General features: G+C 39.2%; 1 protein-coding gene across 1 annotated transcript; it reads right to left on the bottom strand.

Moving 5' to 3' along the window:
• Window positions 1–399: 399 nt before the first annotated feature.
• On the bottom strand, window positions 400–12,897 carry FAM199X (family with sequence similarity 199, X-linked). Its single transcript, XM_084213252.1, has 6 exons — window positions 12,643–12,897; window positions 9,659–9,878; window positions 7,403–7,552; window positions 6,921–7,082; window positions 5,572–5,832; window positions 400–4,740 (listed from the first exon to the last, which is right to left on the bottom strand). Exons 1-6 carry the CDS (start codon window positions 12,828–12,830, stop codon window positions 4,570–4,572), a joined length of 1,152 nt encoding a protein of 383 aa, XP_084069378.1. The 5' UTR covers window positions 12,831–12,897; the 3' UTR covers window positions 400–4,569.
• Between the last annotated feature and the right edge of the window lie 7 nt (window positions 12,898–12,904).

Below are 12,904 nucleotides of genomic sequence, written 5' to 3'. Positions count from 1 at the left end.
CCTGTATATGAATCCCTTGGCTCTGAAGAAGACACCACATCGTTTCATAAGAATATCTTTGCTATATCATTAATTTTAATTCCAACCTGTACTTCAATATGCACATAACTATTTTCAAATACAATGAAAACTTAAATTCAACAGCATCAGAGCTTTCAGTAAATCCTTCACAACTTCAGAAAAATCTCTATAAACATTGTGTAAAGTAGATACAGAATGTACAGAGAACGGTTTTCTATACAAAAGTGCATTTTAGCAATACAATTAGCAGAGAACCTGGGAAAAAACCCTCAATTTAAGCAATACCATATACTCTAATCTATACCCTCCTCTCTGCCCCCCCAAAAAGAAAAAAAAAAATCAACCCCCCCCCCCACCTTCCCCTTGCTTTGGTTATTAACTATATTCAAGGCTTCCATATTACAATTTTTTTTTTTTACACTGGACAATTTATTTGTAATTTGGAAATGTTTTAAAGTTAGCCAGATGAGAGACAATGTAAATATGATTCATCAGAGTTAACAGTCAAAATAGACAAACTTTGAATATTACATAGATTTGCTCTTGATAGATTAATAAACTAATCTTTGCAATCCTTAAATGGACAACTGTTGACTTTTCTGTGTCCAATAAATGCAAGATCAGTAAGCTTAAGAAAATTAAACAACAAATCTAACAACATTTGCCATGAAAATCTGGCTTATATTAATGAATTTTAAAAGCTCCCAAAACAGTCAGGTTTATTAATATTTATAGACCAATGCATCAACTGATTTCAAAGTTGAAAGAGTGTTAGGAGAAAAGAAATGGCTTCAGGCCATTCAGCATAGATAAACAGTAAATATTGCCATTTTTATTTTTCTGTATTGTATATGCACTCTGATGTAAATGCATGTAAGTTCAAGCAGGTTGGTTGGTTTGTTTTCTCCCCAGAGAATGATGTTCACAGGTTTCAAACCACAATATGAGAACTAAAATTTGAGCCCAGAAAAGTCTTGTAAAGACTTTTCCTGCTCTTCCAAGTAAGCACCCCATACTGAGCACATTGTAACCATCTTTTTATCAGCTTCCCAGATTAAAAAAAAAAAAAGTTATTTTAACAAAAGATGACATTAGATACAAAGAAATCAGCCAAGTTTGTCAGGCAGCTTTCTTCCTCATATTTAAAATCATATTAGAAAATAATGTTCTCTCTTGTTTACAGTCCTATTGCAATCAGACTTTCAGTGCTCCTTCTAAGCCTTTTTAGAGAAAAAGTTACCATGGAAGCAAACTGTTATCATTACAGAGTGTAAATTGTTTATATCCACGTTGCAGTGGGTACAAAGTTCCTACAGACACAGTTTCAGTACCATGAAGCCATGTAACTATGAGGTTTTCTTGTGTGTCTCTGTGTTGCTTTTAAGCTTAAATTTTTTTCTGTATTAATAAAAAGCAGGGTTTTGATTTATTTTTTTAAGGAAAAAAAAAAACTCAATAAGGATGCATTATTTTAGCAGTCTGTTACTATTCTTCATCAGAACCCAGTAGTTACACCTATAGCCACAAAGGCCATAACTTGTATCAGCAAGACCAGATTTCACTGACATTCCAACTTCTTGACTACTACCATGGGTATTTCACAGAAATTTTACATTGGGAAAGTCCTTTTAGGATCATAAACCCTAAATCTAACATTGCCAAGCCCACCACTAAACCGTGTCTAAGTGCCACATTTATATGTATTTTAAAACCACTATGGACGGGGTCTTCCTGAGTAAGCGTTGAGCATGCTGCAGGGAAAAACATGAATCTGACAAAAAACCTTCCCCCACCACAAAATGAGTGTGTCACTGGAACTACAGAGGATGAGAAAGCAAAAGGAAAAAAAACTCAAATGTGTAGAAGTACATGAGAATTCCTGAATCCCACAGTCACTTCAGGCCTGATTCTCTGAGATCAGAGAAAGACAACATCATATCTCTGAGTACTTGCCAAAGAACATTCAAGGTAAGCAAGATGTTATTCTGCATTCTTACAGAACATTCAGAGCTTTGTATTCTTTGTATTCTTATGAGCATCCTGGATCTATGAGATCACAGAGCTATAAATTATTAGCATGGAATCCCTGGAAATCCACTCTATTCTATCATTTTAACTGTCACACACATGACTGACGTACCTGCTGGAGACAACACAGCACAATCAGCTATTCTGGCACCCAGGACCTTTTTGTCCAATGTAACAGATGAGCAACTGGACCCATCTAATCACTTAGAATAATTTATACTTACATGCTCACACCATGATGGAAATACTATCCTCCCTCACTTCTCTGGAAGCTAGTAGAGAGCTGCCCAGAATGAACTGTACCTCATCAAAATGATGGGGTCTTCTCTCAACAAAACCCTGAGGTATTTTAAACTCTGAATAACTGCTGAAACAGGATAAAGTGAACACACTTTCATGCTCCACCACACTGAGATATTGCACCTTCCTTACAATTCACTTCAGAGTTTCAATTCTCTACAGTCCAAAGTGTGCATTTTTCTTCAGAAAAAAAATTCAATCACATTTCAGAGTCACTGCAGAAAATAAAGGTTGTACTGAACTGTGACAGTGTACACATGGTGAAGTATTTCATGATGAATTCATCCATTACCATGGAAGAGTTTAACAACCACACCCTGAAATTAGCCAAATTGATAGCAATTGAACTTTATCTTCCATATAAGATATTTAAAAGAAGCTCCAGATTTAAGTCAATCTAAATTCTCAATAAAGTGTATACTGTTAAGAAGTTTGCAGTATTGATTATACAAGAGGGAGGCATCAATCAGCAACAGCACAGTACAAGCAAATACTGACAGGTCACAGACACTTGTGGTTAGTGGACAGATACCTGGCCATATGGGATAGCTAACTTGAGCTTAAAATGACATTACTGCTTTTAATCAGTCAGAGGCCAAGCCTGGGGACCTGTTGTAGAGCAGCACTAAGTTCAAACATATTAGTTTGACTATGGACCCCATTTATTCCTTATCAAAACCCTTTCAGAGGCCATTATTCAGATAATTTACTGGTCAGTTTATTTTGAGGCTAAAAGGAATGCCACTTCTGAAAGAAAAATATTTCAGCTGTCAGGGCTAATAAGTCTGTGCAGGACATGGAACATTAATGTCAGTAGTCCTAAAGCTGACCATGCATTCTGCAGGATTGGGCTACATCCTACAGTTACAGACACCTGTGGCCACACTAAACTGTCAAACTCCTTAATTCAAGAGCAAAATTAAAGTAATAAAGCATCAACATAATAAAAAATTATTTCCTAAACTCAGAACTCAAAAATACTTTTATACAGTTAAATTTCACATTAAAATTAGGACTATCATTTTTGTCTCAGCCATGGGGGACGGAGTTCTATAAAAGGAGTTCCAAGATAAAAACTAAAATCAGCTTAAAGATTGTCAGAATTAAGAAAAAGGTTGAAAGTACTACTACTTCCCTACCTGAAAGCCACAATTTTACCTAATTTTCTTATCATGAGAAATTTCCAAAGCTGATAGACAACAAAAGGAGAATTCTGATACATGTCATGGTGTAACGACCCACACAGAAGACAACCTCAGCTAAACATACAATTTAAAAAGTACAGCTGCATTAATTAAGTTCTCCTGTCAACAATATGAATCAAATATATTTAGATATGCTTCTGGGGAAGAAAACCACTGAAGTTGTGTGCCACTTGTTTGCACTTCTGTTTCCAGTAGTGTTTTTAACTATTTCAAGTAGTGTCCGAGACAACTTAATTGCAGGTTAGTGTATTTTCAATGCATAAATGTGTTTTTATTGGAATCTTCTCACAGAAATACTAGGGATGTACTGGTGAACCACTAGTAACCATCATAAGATACTGAGCAACAAATAACCTTCTGAAGACTAAGTCTGCAATGATTTTGAGGGTTTTTTTAAATTTTTAGTTGGTTCCTAAGAACTACATTATTAGGCAGTATTTGTATTACAGATTCTCTGCATTAGATGTCCTGCTTCTTGTTTTCTGTGTAGTTTAATTTAAATCACAACGTTTAGAAAAGTATCAACAGTACTTTGATTTTGTACAAACCAAGAGCAAGGCTGAAGAAAGCCCCATAAAGCAAAAGATTTTTCCTCATGCTAAACAATCTCCCTCATAATGGGAAAGGAGGACAGAAAAAGTCAAGTGTAATACTAACTCAAAGCTGGAAAAAAACTAAAAAAGCTGAAGCATAGTAATGCATGCTTTGTGTCATCCAAAAGCATCCCTAGACTTACATGTAAGTAAGTTAGCATGTTTGCCAAGTTCAAATTTCCTTAAAATCACATCTATTCAGCAGCTTTTCAGAAGACTGGTAAGTTTCTGAATTCTTTGTTGCAAAATTAGTCTCAAAAAGCTGAAGTTACTCAATACTTAGACCTTCTTAGCAAAATTACATTTGAGAAAAGATCTGGTTTGTATTGTTAATACTAATCAAAATTTGGTCAAGAAATATATGTAAACAATAAGGATAATACATTTAAGGCTTAGAAAGAACACTGATAAATTCACCCCTGTCACATTAAAACATCCACATCTCCTTCATGGTCCTCCTCAGTCACTTTTAAAGACAGCACTTCCTCGTTAAGAAATAATCCACTCAGTCTTTCCTTACGAGCTTGTCTTTGCTCTTTCAGCTGTCTCTTCCGTAAGGCCTTTTGCTGGAGTTTCCTTTGCTTGGAACGTTTCTGTCCAAATACAGAAGAGACAAAACATAAGATTTTGTTCTGTAAATTAGAAAAAAACACCTCTAAAGCTGGCAAATATAAAGTAACCTCTAAAATAACATCTGCTCTGAAAAATAAATACGAATTCTCAGCAGTGGTGTAAACATTCATCCAAAATCATACCTAATATTAAAATATCAAGACCATTTACCAAAACTGAATTTTGAGGCACAACATTATGTTGCATGGTCAAGTCTTTGATTGGAGGACTCTTTATTGCTGGAGAAATGTTACAGTCCTACATTAACAAACCCAAGATACTGAAGACCAAGAAAGAACTGCTCCTCTCTTTCACACTTGAAATTTAAATTATGGGGACAGAAGGAGTGCCACGGTTCTACTTTAAATGAAACATGCTTCACAGGGTCCCTTCTCACCAAGGAATCTCATGAGACACACTCAAAAAATAAAGAAAAAGCCCGATGAAACTTCTAGTTGAGAAAAAAACCAAAAACCATCACGGGTGCCTCTACTGTCCAGAAATTATGCCTAGATTATGGTGATCATTCTTAAACAGTTTTTTCCTTAAGTTAGATTCATAAGCCCTTATTCAAGCCCACTCAATTTATCCTAAACAAAAGGAATTAGAATATCTACTACATACAAACACCATGCTTTTGGTTAGAAGTGATGGGAAGAGCACAAGTTTAAACTCCTTATGATCATTGGCTTAGACAGATAACTCAGTTACTCTGCTCCTTCAGGACAAACATCCCAGGTAAGATCCCATGAGCAAGCTTCAGGAGTTAAGATGGGTTAATTAATACAGCTACACATAACTAGAAACTTTACTTTTGAATCCCGGATTCTTTCTGCAGCGCTTGTGGACAAATTGCTGTCGCTGTGCGCTCGACTCATGTTGGCACTGGAGTTTGAGGCGGAGTTGGCAACGCTGGAGCCGCTGCTGCTGGCTGAGCTGACCATGCTGGCACTGCTGCTGCTGGCACTGGCACCACTCACACCGCTGGTACTCGCACAGCTGTAGCTGCTCCTTTTCCAGCTCTCCCTTGCAGACCGCTGGCGAGGTCCGTGTTCCTTGATATAGTTTCTCACCTTTAGAACAGAGGCAGCAAAATTACTGTAGTTTGATAAATGCTGCACTGAGATACTCCTTTTCATGGAAAAAACGCTGTCTAATAATCATGAAGTTATTGGGTCAGTTCAGTTAGGCTTTTAAAACATTTTCTTGTGGCTGCTTAAATCACAAGCAATCTAGTCACCCAGAGAACTTAACTATGTTAACATTTGTGACATTTCACTATGGAAGGAAGAAAAATATGTCGCAAGGGCTGTGGGCTTCTTTTCTCTTCTGCCTGTCAGGTTTGTGACTATGTAACAATATGTTATTATTTTAACAACAAACATGACTATCAGTCAGTTTCAACTGAACTGAGTTGTTTATCAAACCCCTTTATTTTGCAAGGTACACTCAAACAAAAGTGTGTGTAAATAAAGAAGCACTTTTCTACTTTAAGATGACACTTACAAAATGTTTGAAATATGAAATGGACCAAGCCCATAAAAGCAGTGAATGTTTTCCATTTTCAACTTTATCTTCATCATTTTCAGTGCGACACTGAGGAGTTCAGCTTGTATGGACACTTAATCTCTTCCCAACAACACATCTCAATAATTCAAGGACTGAGAAAACAGTAGAATGTATCTACCCTATCAAACCAGGCACCCTTCTTGGTTATAATTTGCATCTTACAACACCTTTAAAATGCATTATTCTCTATCCCTTTCTACATGAAATTTATGGTCTTCCCCAATGAATTCCAATCTTTTGGAGTTTTAAATGCTAGTTTACATACAGTGAGCAAATGCAGACTCTCAGATAGCTGATGGTCATGAAGTGGAGTACAGTGCCATAAGCAGCACCAGGTCCTCAACATGACCCATTACACACTCACCAGCTCTGGCTTAACACACAGTGAGAATATACAACCAGTCTTATATCAAGGTTTAATACATACAAATATGCTTTTTAACTCTATTTTCTGTCACTGACAGTATTGTGCTCTAGTGTCTCTCTCAACATCTAATGATTATGCATAAAAATTGATCACAAGTTCATAAGATTTTGCAAGATATAATCAGATGCTGAAACTCTGAAGTCAAATGTACAAACCTTAACTCACCTGTTTCAGCTTTTCATCTGTGAGACAGTTCAATTCAATAATGAATTCACTATCTGTAGGTGAGATCTGAGCAGTAGGATCAATAATTTTAATAATATCGAGTTGCTCTCGAAGGCCCATCTCTGTACTGACTTTGCGACTCAAATATTCAATATATTCAACCTAGGACCCAAAGAAAGGCAGGTTATTTTGAAGTATTACTGATTCTAAATGAGAAACAGAAAAAAGAAAGAACTGACAGAATAAAACATACTCAAATATCATGGTTCTAGCCTTGGGTATCCTTAAAAACTTAGGGTGAAAACTTGAGTAGGCATTAAACTGCCTCCTACAGATCCAAAGGACAAGGTTTAGTTTTAAGAATCAAATAGTACTGCACAGGTCTGCATTTACACCTACAGCAAACAGGATGGCCTTTAAGTTGTGTCTTTTAATTGGAAGTTCTTCTGTACATTGCAGTTCTCACATAGGAAAAAAGTCACCTGTTCATCATTTGTCATTGCACTCCATGGAAGCTCATCAAGATTCCTGTGCTTGTTTTTCTTTTTGGGAAGCAGACAGGGAGAGCTTGGAATACTCGGTATAACATCAGAAAGCACATCACTCCCACTTGCAATGTCGCTGCCAGGCAACTTGTAACATGCAAAAGGAAGAACAAAGCTTTAGAATGGAGTAGGCAGATTGTAAATTATTCTAACAGTATTAACAATTTGAAACATACCATCAAATTAGCAAAACATTGATTATCTCTGTATTTTAACAAACTCTTTCTCATTACTCATAAACCTGCAATACTCCCTTGAATCTTCCCGTAAACAACAAGTGCAGCAAACTCAATTCACACTGTTCTGTACTAATCAATCCTCTCTAAAAATTTGTGTTTAAGAAAACACAGACTGAAGTTACATTTCAACTGTTTCCCTTCTCCATCAGTGGAAACTGTCCATTACAATCCAAATCTAAATCTAAACCTCCCATTTTGGAGCATAAGTCTAGATTATGGAAGATAATTTTGAAGTAGGTCTGTAATTCCTACCAAACTTCATAATTACACAAGAAAATTCAATTAAAATCACTGCCATTTGCCTGGAAGCAACTGAGAACTTCATCTCGCTTCATTTATACAACTGAAACGTGATTTCTGAATGCACTTCCAGGTAAAGTGGGACAGCTGAATTATTTGTGCTCGGATTCTGCCAGATAACAACATAAAGAGTTACTAAAAAGTCTTTCCAAAATGCTACAAATCCAGTCAAGTAAGTGTCTTAAGAAAAGCTTGTTTTAAAAAACAAAGAGTAATAAAAAAGCTGATTACCAATCAAACATACTGTCAGCTAGCTAAGGCATAGGAAATGGCTTCTTTTCAAAACAATTGCCAAGTTTGTCAGGCAATTGAAATCTCACAACTCAAAAAAGCTCTGAATCTTTGGGATCCAATCTGAGCTGTTCCTACAGACTGCATTATACACACACACTTGTAACTTCAGTAATATAACATACACTGTTGAGACCAGCAGCTGGACTAAACCAGTCAGAAATTCAAAGCTGATCTCAGTACAGGTCTCAAGTTCACTTGCGTCTTCTGGAACAGGATTTGAGCTTTCTTGAAATCAGTTTTCAGTTCCTGTACTGTCCTTACAAGACTCTCTACATGCTCTCAATAAGCTTTATGACAAAATTTTCAAGTATTCCCCAATAAATTCTGAAGCCCTATGATGCCTATTTCAAAGTCATGTATACATTCACAGCTTATTTAAGTCTTCAATACAAAAAGTCAATTTAGGTCTATAATACATTAAAAATGCATATCACATTTGAAAAACTGCTGAATGGGGAAGATTATCACAAACTAGAAATACCCAACGAGGACTGCATCCCGCACAGACTTGGGAAAAGGATGTGATTCACCTTCCCATTCTGGTGAGACAAAATGAGCTCTGTACTCTTACTGGCATAGAAAAAATACTATAGAAATAAACTATGGCAAGAGTTTGTACATTTTACCTAGAAAGTATCAGTAGGACCAGATATCTATAACCAGATTTCATTAGCAGGGCAGATCCTCAGTACAAAGGGTCTAAGCTCATGGCTATAAGAAACACACACTGGTCTCTAAAACCAAATGACCATAGTATGTAAGCAACCTTCTTTGGAGAGCTGACCTTCAGTCTCCCCTCCTGATTAAGGAGGTTGGAATAAAATGAAACAAAACATTTTTTCTATCATTCAAGATTCAGATATGTGCTCCTATGTTCAGTAGTTACAAAGAAACAAGTGCTGAGGTCTCTTGGTTTCTTCAGAAGAGGAGACTGAGGGGAGACTTCATAGGTGTCTACAGCATCCTCAAGAGGGGAAGAGGAGTGGGAGGCAGCAATCTTTCCTCTCTGGTGATCAGTGACAGGACACAAGGGAACAGCAGGATGCCAGGTGAGGGGAAGTTAAAGTCAGGTATTAGGAAAAGGTTCTTCCCCCAGAGCTGGTGGGGAAGTGGAACAGGCTCCCCAGGGCAGTGGTCACAGCACCAAGCCTGACAGAGTTCAAGGAGTGTTTGGGCAACACTCTCAGACACAGGGTGTAACTCCTGGGCTTGTCCTGTGCAGGACCAGGAGCTGGACTTCAGTGATCTTTGTGGGTCCCTTCCAACTCAGGATATTCTATTCTATCACTTTTCAACTACAGCTAAATCCAGCATGCAATAGTCTACACAAAATTTTACATTTCCAGTGGAACCAGTTTACCTGCCACTCAAACTCACTGTCTGACCAATCCCAGTAAGTGCTGATAGAAGAGGAGACATCACTGCAGACACTGCCTTCGGGGAACAGATCAAAAGAGGTGAACTCCTGGTCATCCAGCAGAGAGTAGCAATCATCCTGATCCCCCACGGACACGGATGAGAACAGCTCCTCACTGCACTCCGAGCTGGCCACGCTCGTCCCACAAGATGTCAAGTTCCACCTGCAAAACAGGACAACACAATTAGAGAGCAGCAAACCTTGGCATCATGTGTCCTAAAAAATATCTTTAAGCCTTGCAAAACTATCTCCACTTTGCTAGTCAGTGATACCATACATTGATTTTACTGAAATAAGTCATAATTGTGTAAATTGAAGTATCCTATTTTTAAATATTTTTAAAAGTACATCAACAACACCAAAGGGAACACAGTGTTACAAATATCAAGGCAAAAATCCATATGCAGTTGGTATAATTACACCTTTATTTTCATATATTATCAGTTTCTACCCCAGAATTATGGCTCCTGTAGTATGGAAATTGACCCTGTTTTGCTGCTGGTTGGGTTTTTAAAACACGCTGATCTAAAAAAAAATATTTTTCCATGTATTGGGATATTTAAACTTCCATATAAACTGGAATAAACAGAACTAAGTAATTAATCAATTTGACTTCAAGACAAATAGAAGTCAAGAAGAAATTCCAGGTTGATTGTCCCCCACAAAATTAAGGCTTAATAAGGAAACACATTATGGATCTATTATTCACAACTCTGAATGTCAAAAACATTGGACATGGCACAGTGCAGGATAGGGAAGTGACCTGTGTGAAAATGATCCCATGCCAAAACGAAACACTTTTTTTGCCTCATTACAAAGCTAGCTGAAGTTGTTGCTAAAGGAAAGCTATTGAGAACTCAATTTTCACAGAACAGATTTTTTACTCTAATGAGAGTAAGCCAGAATATAACAAGCTCATGAAATCAGTCTCCATATCTGGAACTTATTTTACATATTGGAGAAAAGTAGGTCGAGACAAATATGAGTCAGCACAGCACTGCAATATGGCCAAAACAATTTGAAAAGGGCTTCTAAAATGCACCACACAAACCCACACAATCAACTCCTGTTCCATCAGCCTGTCCACTTCAGCCTGGCTAACTAGAAAACACTCTCCTATCCAACTGAGCAATCCTATCACCAGAATGGTTGGTCCTCAATCTCATTAAACTGCATACCAGGCTGGCTAAATATGTTTGTGATGGATTCACTCCCACATCTACTTGGCCAGATGTGAATTTATCCAATGTTAAAGACGTTTCCAAAACCTTCCTTGCAGCAGATTCAGGAGTTCTTGCCCTGCCTCCCTTTCTGCATCCCCAATAGATGTGCAAAGCCTTGCTGGTACAGACTCTTGTGGGCAAGGCCACCCATTGGTAATGAGCAGAACAAAACTGTGGTGACACAGAACATTACTAAACATGAACACAGTTTCAGAATCCGTGAAATAAAAATGAAATGAGAGATAGAGTGGACAAAGTTCCCAGACATATCAAAACAAAGGATGAGGCACAGGGGCTCTAGCACCAACAAACTACACAGATACTCCAGGTACAGGCAGTCAGCCTCGTCTTCTCATGGCTGGGGGGGCTGCTGTGCTCCCTGGGGTGAACTGGATTAACAACAAAGGGGAACTACATTAAAATTACTCCTAACTTCAAAAAACAGAAAGCCTTGTGTGAACACCATGGATTGAGCTGCACATCTGCAATGGCTTAATCAGTGCAAGACAGAGCATGTCCTTTTCCAGAGAAGTCAAACAACCCTTCGAGATGCCTGGGTTACAAAACTGGGCTTGTAAACAGAGCAAACCTGAGCAACACACTTGGGAAGGCAACAGAGAGAAATGTACAAAATTAATTAAATGCAAATTTGGTGCCTATCACATATTTATTTACAGATATTCTAAGAATATATCTTACTGCTCATGTCTTATGACTCAAGAACTATACTATGAGAGTGTATCATGTTTGATCAAGGCTCTTGATGCTGAATCATTTAAGAATGTATAATTAAAAGTTTGCCCTTGTGAATGACACTTTTAAAGTGCAATTTTCATGACTTGATACAAATTCACTCTTCATAATTTTGCCACAGAAATACTAATAACCCATAAAAGAATCTTGCAAGACTGGAGCAGGAATGTTGGAGACGTGTATGTTGGAGACTAAAATCTCATCGAGTATTCTCAAAGAAAGCTATTGCTATATTCAAGCTTAATACTACGTATTAGCAGAATTAGGTTCTTAGGAAAGCAGGACTGTGATTTTGATTTTATGAACACAACTGGAATTTCTTTGCAGAGCTGTATTCGCACTTCTACAAATTACAGGCAGAATAATTGGCCCTTAATTAGCAGCATGGGGTGGAAATGTTTCTGCAGGAGTCAGTGGAGTCACCAAGCCGCCTAACTCATTCTGAATCTCTAAAGGTCTGGCTGGTGACCATGCAAGGCCTGCCTTTAAGTCTTAGAAACACACCATTCTGTAGCTGCCTACAGCCCTCAAAAGTTCAAAATCTCGAAAATTAAGAAACTCAGACTGAGGGTAGGAGCATCCTGATCCAAGTGGACGGTCTCCCCGCCAGGGCAGGGGAGTTGGAACTAGATGACCTTTAGGGTCCCTTCCAACCGAAACCATTCTGTGATTCTATGAAAAAGCACATCTTAAAAAACCGACCCAGCTCACACTGTCAACCGGAACGTGATGAGCCGAACCCCAGCTCAGCCAAAGGGAAGGGCAACCCCGCAGGGCGTGCGGCGGACACGGGGGGCACCCGCAGCCCGGCCATGCCCGGCTCGCCCCGGGCAGGCGCAGGGGAAGGATGCGCGGCCCTGTCAGGGGCGGCCCCAACCCCGCCGCGACCCCCGCACCCCGCCCCGGCCCTCAGCATCACCCGGCCCGGCCGCCCCGAGCCGCCGAGCGGACCTGTTGGAGTGGAAGCGGTGCAGAGGGTCGGTGCGGTGGCAGGAGGAGAGCTGGCAGCCGAAATCGCTGACGTCCAGGCAGCCCTCCTCGCTCAGGCTCAAGCTGCCGCCCCGCGGCGGGTGCTGGTGCGAGAGCAGCGGGCACGGCTCCTCGGGGGTCAGGAACTTCTCGTACGGCTCTTCGGTCATGGCGGCGGGCGCGGGGGCGGCGGGAGCGCCTCAGGCGGCGGCGGGAGCGCCTCGGGCACACGGCGTCGGCGGCG

Source organism: Fringilla coelebs (genome assembly GCF_963513975.1).
Source record: "Fringilla coelebs genome assembly, chromosome: 11".
Classification (NCBI taxonomy): Eukaryota; Metazoa; Chordata; class Aves; order Passeriformes; family Fringillidae; genus Fringilla; species Fringilla coelebs.
Note: the sequence above shows the minus strand (reverse complement) of the source record. Positions and strands in the feature narration are given on the sequence as shown.